Source organism: Echiichthys vipera (genome assembly GCF_963691815.1).
Source record: "Echiichthys vipera genome assembly, chromosome: 2".
Classification (NCBI taxonomy): domain Eukaryota; kingdom Metazoa; phylum Chordata; class Actinopteri; order Perciformes; family Trachinidae; genus Echiichthys; species Echiichthys vipera.
This window is the reverse complement of record NC_139827.1, coordinates 15001-25000: the sequence shown is the minus strand read 5'-3', so window position 1 is coordinate 25000 and position 10000 is coordinate 15001. Positions and strand designations below refer to the sequence as shown.

General features: G+C 50.6%; 2 protein-coding genes across 2 annotated transcripts in view; one reads left to right on the top strand and one right to left on the bottom strand.

The window, feature by feature from the left end:
* LOC310959472 (uncharacterized protein) overlaps positions 1–3407 on the top strand; it is a 5138-nt gene extending 1731 nt beyond the window's left edge. The window contains exons 2-3 of the mRNA XM_083930835.1: positions 1–287; positions 749–3407. The exon at positions 1–287 is cut by the window's left edge and continues 71 nt beyond it. Of these exons, the coding sequence (XP_083786961.1) occupies positions 1–287; positions 749–1833 (1372 nt within the window). The 3' untranslated portion in view covers positions 1834–3407. The remainder of the gene's footprint in view (positions 288–748) is intronic.
* Positions 2815–10000, bottom strand: part of slc23a1 (solute carrier family 23 member 1) — a 15837-nt gene continuing 8651 nt past the window's right edge. The window contains exons 6-14 of the mRNA XM_083924389.1: positions 9872–9992; positions 9531–9687; positions 8805–8952; positions 8618–8723; positions 6507–6636; positions 6287–6430; positions 6090–6185; positions 5722–5984; positions 2815–2911 (exon numbers count right to left, since the gene is read on the bottom strand). Coding sequence (XP_083780515.1) covers positions 2903–2911; positions 5722–5984; positions 6090–6185; positions 6287–6430; positions 6507–6636; positions 8618–8723; positions 8805–8952; positions 9531–9687; positions 9872–9992 — 1174 coding nt within the window. The 3' untranslated portion in view covers positions 2815–2902. The remainder of the gene's footprint in view (positions 2912–5721; positions 5985–6089; positions 6186–6286; positions 6431–6506; positions 6637–8617; positions 8724–8804; positions 8953–9530; positions 9688–9871; positions 9993–10000) is intronic.

Genomic DNA, 10000 nt, shown 5'->3' with positions numbered 1-10000 from the left:
CGGTTCCCAGGACGACGCTGCCGAACCCCAGCAGAGCATTCGCGTAAAAGGGGCGGAGTTTAACCCTGAACCTGTCTGTCCGCCCGTCCAGGTGATACTGAGGGACGGAGCTGCAGAAGGGGGAGGAGCCACCAGAGAGCTGTCAGTCACTGCGCCGGTCTGTCGCCACCCTGACCTGTTGCTCCGGCAACACAGTACGCCCGCCTCCTTCCACACACGCTCGACAGCCAGCAGTGACGTCGACAGCTACGGGGTCTCCAGAGGCCCGGGGGCGGGGGCCAGTCAAGGTAACAACCCCGCCCCTCGATCGGACCTGTTGTTCAGGTGGTCACAGCGGAAATGTGACACGTTAAGTTTCTGAAACTATTTAACGTCTCCATTAAAGTCGTTTCAGGAGGTTTAGCAGCTAACGGTTGCTACGATGCTAACGTTGATTTAGCCGTTTACTGCGTCTCTGCGCCCGACCTCACGGTGAGACCAGAGCACAAAGATGATCATGGGACGGTCCCGTTGGACAATGTTTTGATCTATTTCCTGCTTCACAATAAAAGCCTTCCCTTGACATTTCAAAGGCTTTTATTGTGAAGCAGCTGAAGGAAGTTAAAACGTATTTACTGTCCATCAAGTTTCTCTGAATACTGAAGGAGAGGAACGATCGGATAAACAGGATCAGCTAATCGTCTAAGCTTGAGCAGGTCAAGTGTAGATAAAGACTTCCTGTTTCCTGTTTCCTGTTTCTCGTCCTCAGGAGGACACGTGAGGCAGCGGCTGCAGAAGTCCTTCTCCCTGGATGAAACTAAAACCAAGATGGCGTCCTCCATCATTAAGAGCGTGCTGTCCAAGAAGATGCAGGTGGAGAAGATCAACAAACCCCGTCTCCCCGAAAGGGTGAGGGAGGAGGGAGGAGGGGGGGACACAGGTGCAGCCTCCAGCCCCCCTCCCACCTACCAGCAGGCCGTGGGGGTCAAAGGTCACGACGACACACGGAGGAACAGAGGAAATGCCGCCAAGATCGCTGTGTCCCTCAGCCAATCAGAGGGCAGGGAACAGAACCACAGATCCAGTCGTCCAATCCCACAGCAGAGACGAGGCAGCGAGGATGACGTCAGCAGGGACCAATCACAGAGGGTCAGAGGTGTGAATCCCCCGCCTCCCCCCTCCACCCCCTTCCACCTCCGGGGGACACAGCCTCCATTCCCTGCCCAGGAACAGAGTCCCGTCCTGGGTGATTCCTCTCCGTCTGACACCAGTTCATCCCGACACCCTCCCCTGCAGGTCCGCTCCATGCCCCGCCCCCTGAGCTCTGTCTCACTGCAGCCCACCGTCCCACTGCTGAGGAGGTCCGAGGTGACCCGGCCCAACACCAGTCACCCGGGCCACTTCATCAGGACCCACCCGCCCCGCCAGACTGTGGGAGACCGTGAGGGCAACGGCAACACAGTGACGCCTGCAACCCAGGAGCAACATGAGCAACTTCAGCAGCAACTTCAGCAGCAACAGTGTCTGTGGCGTGTTCAGGGCGACGCACCTGGCGCCCTCCTCAGTGGCCCCACTTACACTCAGATGGTGATAGAACCTATAAGCTGGCGGTGCTTCTACGTGGACGTGCCCCCGCCGCCTCAGATAAAGATGTTGCTGGATCCAGAGACGGGTCAGTTTGTCCAGGTGTTCCTACCTGCAGCCAGAGCCGCCCCAAACAGCGGCATGTTCCCGGTGCGTTGTGTGAACGCTGCCGTCCTGTCGGTGACGCCGCTCCAGCCAAAGGTCGCAGTGTCATCCCTGTACCCCACCTCCTGCCTCCCCTTCACCCTGCACCCGCCTCCAGCACCGTGACGACATTGCTGTGGATCAGAGCTAACATAGCAGCTAACATGCAGCTAACATAGCAGCTAACATGCAGCTAACATAGCAGCTAACATGCAGCTAACATAGTAGCTAACATAGCAGCTGACGTAGCAGCTAACATGCAGCTAACAAAGCAGCTAACATGCAGCTAACATAGTAGCTAACATGCAGCTAACATGCAGCTAACATAGCAGCTGACGTAGCAGCTAACATGCAGCTGACATAGTAGCTAACATAGCAGCTGACGTAGCAGCTAACAAAGCAGCTAACATGCAGCTAACATAGCAGCTAACATGCAGCTAACATAGTAGCTAACATAGCAGCTGACGTAGCAGCTAACATAGCAGCTGACGTAGCAGCTAACAAAGCAGCTAACATGCAGCTAACATAGCAGCTAACATGCAACTAACATAGTAGCTAACATAGCAGCTGACGTAGCAGCTAACATGCAGCTGACATAGTAGCTAACATAGCAGCTGACATAGCAGCTAACATGCAGCTAACAAAGGAGCTAACATGCAGCTAACATAGCAGCTAACATGCAGCTAACATAGCAGCTGACGTAGCAGCTAAAAAAGCAGCTAACATAGTAGCTAACATGCAGCTAACAAGCAGCTGACGTAGCAGCTAACATGCGGCTAACATAGCAGCTAACATGCAGCTAACAAAGCAGCTGATATAGCAGCTGATGTAGCAGCTAACATGCAGCAAACAAAGCAGCTAACATGCAGCTATCATAGTAGCTAACATGCAGCTAACATAGCAGCTAACATGCAGCTAATATAACAGCTAACATAGCAGCTAAAATTAGCAGCTAACATAGCAGCATGGTAGCAGCTAACTTAGCAGCTGATTTAGCAGCAGATTAGCAGCATGTTAGCAACTTAAATAGCAGCATGTTAGCAGCATGTTTGCAGCATGTTAGCGGCATATTAGCAGCATGTTAGCAGCATATTAGCAGCATGTTAGCGGCATGTTTGCAGCATGTTAGCGGCATATTAGCAGCATGTTAGCAGCATATTAGCAGCATGTTAGCAGCTAACCTGCAGCTTTAATCTCACCGAAGCTGTAAAAAGGAAAACAACAGAAAGAAAAAGATGCTGAAACGTGAATTCTGTGTTTATCGACTTGATGATTTTTCACCTCAGATTGTTTTTGTTGTTTCTTTTAAAGTTGTTTTTGTTGAATTCTTATAAATGAACTTAAATGATTATAAATGAACTTAAATGATTATAAATGAACTTAAATGATTATAAATGAACTTAAATGATTATAAATGAACTTAAATGACGACCATGAAGAGCCGGTGGACTCAAGTGTATTTTATTTTCTCAGCACAGTGAAAAACATTAAAGCACGATCTCAGCTTTTCAAAACAAAAGTCTGTGAAACCTGAATTTTGATCGTTGTGATTTTTTTAAAGTTTCACGTTTGTTCAAAAACAGAAAAGTGTTTTATTTTCTTTTATTCTTCATAAAGTTTAAAAAAGCAGAATTATGATTAAACGTCCAAAAGTTTGTTTATGTTTGTTGTTTTAAATAAAATGAAACAAAGAACTCGTTTCCTGTTTCCTGTTTCCTGTTTCCTGTTTCCTGTTCAAACGTTCAGGAAACAGCGGTGACATCACACGGAGGGGCCGTTCTGATTGGTTCGTTAAACTCACGGCTGAGTTTCTACAAATATGATTTATTTTGTTTTCATTAAAAAAAGAGTTAAACTTTATTTTTTAACTTTAATTTATAATAAAAATTATTATTATTTTAATATTTGAAACAATTTCAAGAACTTTCTTCAAAATTCATTTTTTAAACTTTGAAACCACGACGTTCAAATTCAAGCATCTTTAGGAACCTGACCCTGAACCCTGACCCCTGAACCCTGGTCCTGACCCTGAACCCTGAACCCTGAACCCTGGTCCTGACCCTGAACCCTGAACCCTGACCCTGAACCCTGAACCCTGAACCCTGAACCCTGGTCCTGACCCTGAACCCTGAACCCTGAACCCTGGTCCTGACCCTGAACCCTGGTCCTGACCCTGAACCCTGAACCCTGAACCCTGGTCCTGACCCTGAACCCTGAACCCTGAACCCTGGTCCTGACCCTGAACCCTGAACCCTGACCCCGAACCCTGACCCTGAACCCTGGTCCTGACCCCTGAACCCTGAACCCTGACCCTGAACCCTGAACCCTGAACCCTGAACCCTGAACCCTGAACCCTGGTCCTGACCCTGAACCCTGACCCTGAACCCTGGTCCTGACCCCTGAACCCTGAACCCTGACCCTGACCCCTGAACCCTGACCCTGAACCCTGACCCTGAACCCTGGTCCTGACCCTGAACCCTGAACCCTGACCCTGAACCCTGAACCCTGACCCTGAACCCTGGTCCTGACCCTGAACCCTGACCCTGACCCTGAACCCTGAACCCTGACCCTGAACCCTGACCCTGAACCCTGAACCCTGACCCCTGAACCCTGAACCCTGAACCCTGAACAATGAACCCTGAACCCTGGTCCTGACCCTGAACCCTGAACCCTGGTCCTGACCCTGAACCCTGAACCCTGACCCTGAACCCTGACCCCTGAACCCTGGTCCTGACCCTGAACCCTGACCCTGACCCTGAACCCTGGTCCTGACCCTGAACCCTGAACCCTGACCCTGACCCCTGACCCTGAACCCTGACCCTGAACCCTGAACCCTGAACCCTGGTCCTGACCCTGAACCCTGAACCCTGAACCCTGGTCCTGACCCTGAACCCTGAACCCTGAACCCTGAACCCTGGTCCTGACCCTGAACCCTGAACCCTGGTCCTGACCCTGAACCCTGAACCCTGAACCCTGGTCCTGACCCTGAACCCTGACCCTGAACCCTGAACCTGAACCCTGAACCCTGAACCCTGAACCCTGAACCCTGAACCTGAACCCTGACCCTGAACCCCGAACCCTGACCCTGACCCCTGACCCCTGAACCCTGAACCCTGAACCCTGAACAATGAACCCTGAACCCTGACCCTGAACCCTGAACCCTGAACCCTGAACCCTGACCCTGAACCCTGACCCTGAACCCTGAACCTTGAACCCTGAACCCCGACCCCGAACCCTGACCCTGAACCCTGACCCTGAACCCTGAACCCTGACCCCTGAACCCTGAACCCTGACCCTGAACCCTGACCCTGAACCCTGACCCTGAACCCTGAACCCTGAACCCTGAACCCTGACCCTGAACCCTGAACCCTGAACCCTGAACCCTGAACCCCGACCCCGAACCCTGACCCTGAACCCTGACCCTGAACCCTGAACCCTGACCCTGAACCCTGACCCTGAACCCTGAACCCTGAACCCTGACCATGAACCCTGAACCCTGAACCCTGAACCCTGAACCCTGACCCTGAACCCTGACCCTGAACCCTGAACCCTGACCCTGAACCCTGACCCTGAACCCTGACCCTGAACACTGACCATGAACCCTGAACCCTGACCCTGAACCCTGACCCTGAACCCTGACCCTGAACCCTGACCCTGAACCCTGAACCCTGAACCCTGACCATGAACCGTGAACCCTGACCCTGAACCCTGAACCTGAACCCTGAACCCTGACCCTGAACACTGACCATGAACCCTGAACCATGAACCCTGAACCCTGACCCTGAACCCTGACCCTGAACCCTGACCCTGAACCCTGACCCTGAACCCTGAACCCTGAACCCTGACCATGAACCGTGAACCCTGACCCTGAACCCTGGTCCTGACCCTGAACCCTGACCCTGAACCCTGAACCCTGAACCTGAACCCTGAACCCTGACCATGAACCGTGAACCCTGACCCTGAACCCTGACCCTGAACCCTGACCATGAACCCTGACCCAGCTCACAGTCACACCTTGGTGCTGGACGGGGGGGCGGCAGCCGCTTCCACCTCCTCTGCTCCTCCTTTCTGCTCCTCTTCCTCTTCCTGCTGCTCGACGGGGGGCAGCGCCTCAGAGGGGGAGAAACCTCTGAAGGAGGGGCTGATGGGAAACAATCGGAGCCAGCGGGTCCGTCTGATCACGCCCATCCCCACAGGAAGGTCATAGGAGGAGGAGGAGGAGGGGGAGGAAGAGGGGGAGCAGCTCCACGCCACCAGACCTCGCTCCTCTGGAGAGCCTGGAGAAACAAATGTGACGTCAGGACATGAGCTCAGTGTGTGTGTGTGTGTGTGTGTGTGTGTGTGTGTGTGTGTGTGTGTGTGTGTGTGTGTGTGTGTGTTACCTGGGATCGTGTTGTCCAGACAGAACGCCAGGAACCCGCCCACAAACATCTCTGTTGACAGCAGAACCGTGAGGATCTGATCCAGTTCATCGACACCTGAACACGTTTGAAATAAAACTTTATTTAATCTGGACGGATGCTGGGCGGGTTCACCTGTGTGCAGGTGAAAACAGAACCTGATGACATCATGAACTCACCTGTGCTGATGGAGTCGGGGTGAGAGTCCAGGTACGTGGGCAGAGTCAGGCCGAAGAACATGGAGAACCCCAGAACAAAAAGGTTCCTGGATGAGTTCAGATCCACCAGCTGCAGGTTTGAAAGACCGACAGCTGTGATCATACCTGAGGAGCACACCTGCGTGATTACGACATCACTGACATACCTGTATCTGTATCTGTTACATCACCACACACTCACCAAACAGAGTGCAGAACATTCCTCCGAGGATCGGATCCGGCAGCGACGCGAACAGAGCCGTGAACTTCCCGACCGATCCCAGAATTAACATGATCCCTGCTCCGTACTGCACGACCCGCCTGCTGCCCACCTGAGAACAACCGACCGATCAAACACCTGAGAACAACCGACCGATCAAACACCTGAGAACATGACGATCAAACACATGAGAACAACCGACCGATCAAACACCTGAGAACAACCGACCGATCAAACACATGAGAACATGACGATCAAACACATGAGAACATGACGATCAAACACCTGAGAACAACCGACCGATCAAACACCTGAGAACAACCGACCGATCAAACACCTGAGAACAACCGACCGATCAAACACCTGAGAACAACCGACCGATCAAACACCTGAGAACAACCGACCGATCAAACACCTGAGAACAACCGACCGATCAAACACCTGAGAACATGACGATCAAACACATGAGAACAACCGACCGATCAAACACCTGAGAACAACCGACCGATCAACACATGAGAACATGACGATCAAACACATGAGAACATGACGATCAAACACCTGAGAACAACCGACCGATCAAACACCTGAGAACAACCGACCGATCAAACACCTGAGAACAACCGACCGATCAAACACCTGAGAACAACCGACCGATCAAACACCTGAGAACAACCGACCGATCAAACACCTGAGAACATGACGATCAAACACACGAGAACAACCGACCGATCAAACACCTGAGAACAACCGACCGATCAAACACCTGAGAACATGACGATCAAACACATGAGAACAACCGACCGATCAAACACCTGAGAACAACCGACCGATCAAACACCTGAGAACAACCGACCGATCAAACACCTGAGAACAACCGACCGATCAAACACCTGATCCCAGTTGTAGAGGTCTTGGATCAGCTCTACTGATCTTGGATTAGTTTTAGAAGTCTTGGATTAGTTGTAGAGGTCTTGGATTAGATGTTAAGGTCTTGGATTAGTTGTACAGGTCTTGGATTAGTTGTACAGGTCTTGGATTAGTTGTACAGGTCTTGGATTAGTTGTAGAGGTCTTGGATTAGTTGTACAGGTCTTGGATTAGTTGTACAGGTCTTGGATTAGTTGTACAGGTCTTGGATTAGTTGTACAGGTCTTGGATTAGTTGTACAGGTCTTGGATTAGTTGTACAGGTCTTGGATTAGGTGTACAGGTCTTGGATTAGTTGTAGAGGTCTTGGATTAGGTGTACAGGTCTTGGATTAGGTGTACAGGTCTTGGATTAGGTGTACAGGTCTTGGATTAGGTGTACAGGTCTTGGATTAGTTGTACAGGTCTTGGATTAGGTGTACAGGTCTTGGATTAGTTGTAGAGGTCTTGGATTAGGTGTACAGGTCTTGGATTAGGTGTACAGGTCTTGGATTAGTTGTAGAGGTCTTGGATTAGGTGTACAGGTCTTGGATTAGTTGTAGAGGTCTTGGATTAGTTGTACAGGTCTTGGATTAGTTGTACAGGTCTTGGATTAGTTGTAGAGGTCTTGGATTAGGTGTACAGGTCTTGGATTAGTTGTACAGGTCTTGGATTAGGTGTACAGGTCTTGGATTAGTTGTACAGGTCTTGGATTAGTTGTACAGGTCTTGGATTAGTTGTAGAGGTCTTGGATTAGGTGTACAGGTCTTGGATTAGTTGTAGAGGTCTTGGATTAGGTGTACAGGTCTTGGATTAGGTGTACAGGTCTTGGATTAGTTGTAGAGGTCTTGGATTAGTTGTACAGGTCTTGGATTAGTTGTAGAGGTCTTGGATTAGGTGTACAGGTCTTGGATTAGATGTAGAGGTCTTGGATTAGTTGTACAGGTCTTGGATTAGTTGTACAGGTCTTGGATTAGTTGTAGAGGTCTTGGATTAGTTGTAGAGGTCTTGGATTAGTTGTACAGGTCTTGGATTAGGTGTACAGGTCTTGGATTAGTTGTAGAGGTCTTGGATTAGTTGTACAGGTCTTGGATTAGTTGTAGAGGTCTTGGATTAGGTGTACAGGTCTTGGATTAGATGTAGAGGTCTTGGATTTGATGTTAAGGTCTTGGTGATGGCGTCGTTACCTTGGTGATTCCCAGAACGCCTATATTTGGACTCGAGGAGGTGGATCCATTTCCTGTCCCTAGCAGACCAGCGATGATGCAGCAGACGCCTTCAGTGAAGATTCCCCTGAAACAACAAACAGCATCAAACACCTGTGGGCCGGACTCAGGTGAGTCCGCATCACTTCCTGTTTGCTTCCTGTCTCACCTGTTGATGGCGTGGACTGGAGGGGGCGTGGCTCCAGACAGACGAGCGCAGGCGTAATAATCACCGATGGACTCCACGATGCCAGCCGTGGTGGCACTCAGCATCCCCATTACCCCGGCAACCGTTACCACTGGCAACCCCCACTGGCCTATCAGAAACCAGAGATTATCATCAAAGGTGTCACGTGTGACGAGAAGATTCCTTCAAATGCTGAAAACTGTTTTGGTGCTTGAGTTTAGCAAAGCCACAAGTGGCGTTAAGTGGCGTTAAGTGGCGTTACGTGGCGTAGAATGGCGTTAAATGGCGTTTAGTGGCCTAGAATGGCGTTAAATGGCGTTAAATGGCGTTAAATGGCGTTAAATGGCCTAGAATGGCGTTAAATGGCGTTAGATGGCGTTAAATGGCGTTAAATGGCATAGAATGGCGTTAAATGGCGTTAGATGGCGTTAAATGGCGTTAAATGGCGTTAAATGGCGTTAAATGGCCTAGAATGGCGTTAAATGGCGTTAGATGGCGTTAAGTGGCGTTAAGTGGCCTAGAATGGCGTTAAATGGCGTTAAATGGCGTTAAGTGGCGTTAAATGGCATTAATGGCGTTAAATGGCGTTAAGTGGCCTAGAATGGCGTTAAATGGCGTTAAATGGCGTTAAGTGGCGTTAAATGGCGTTATGTGGCGTTAAATAGCGTTAAATGGCGTTAAGTGGCGTAGAATGGCGGCCTGTCTTACAGGGGTAGGGTACTCTGAACCAGGGGGATGAAGCCATGATGTCACCGCGGGCGTCGGTTCGAGCCTTGTGTCCATAGCGATCGGGGTCGCTCGGCAACAGGTCAGTCAGAGTGAAAACGTAGCAAACGAACCAGACGACCATGATGGCGAGGATGATCTGAGAGACGGGACGGACCAGAACGTTAACCTCTGACATCATCACCCTCTGACATCATCACCCTCTGACATCATCACCCTCTGACGTCATCACCCTCTGACGTCATCACCCTCTGACATCATCACCCTCTGACGTCATCACCCTCTGACATCATCACCCTCTGACATCATCAGCTGTTACTCACAGGAAACAGTTTGAAGATCTGGACCCTGGTGGCGCTCAGTCCTTTGGTTCGTCTGTAAACAGGAACAGGAAGTGACGTCTCTCTGAGGTACTGAGCGAACAGGACGATGAGCAGCATACACCTGAGGAG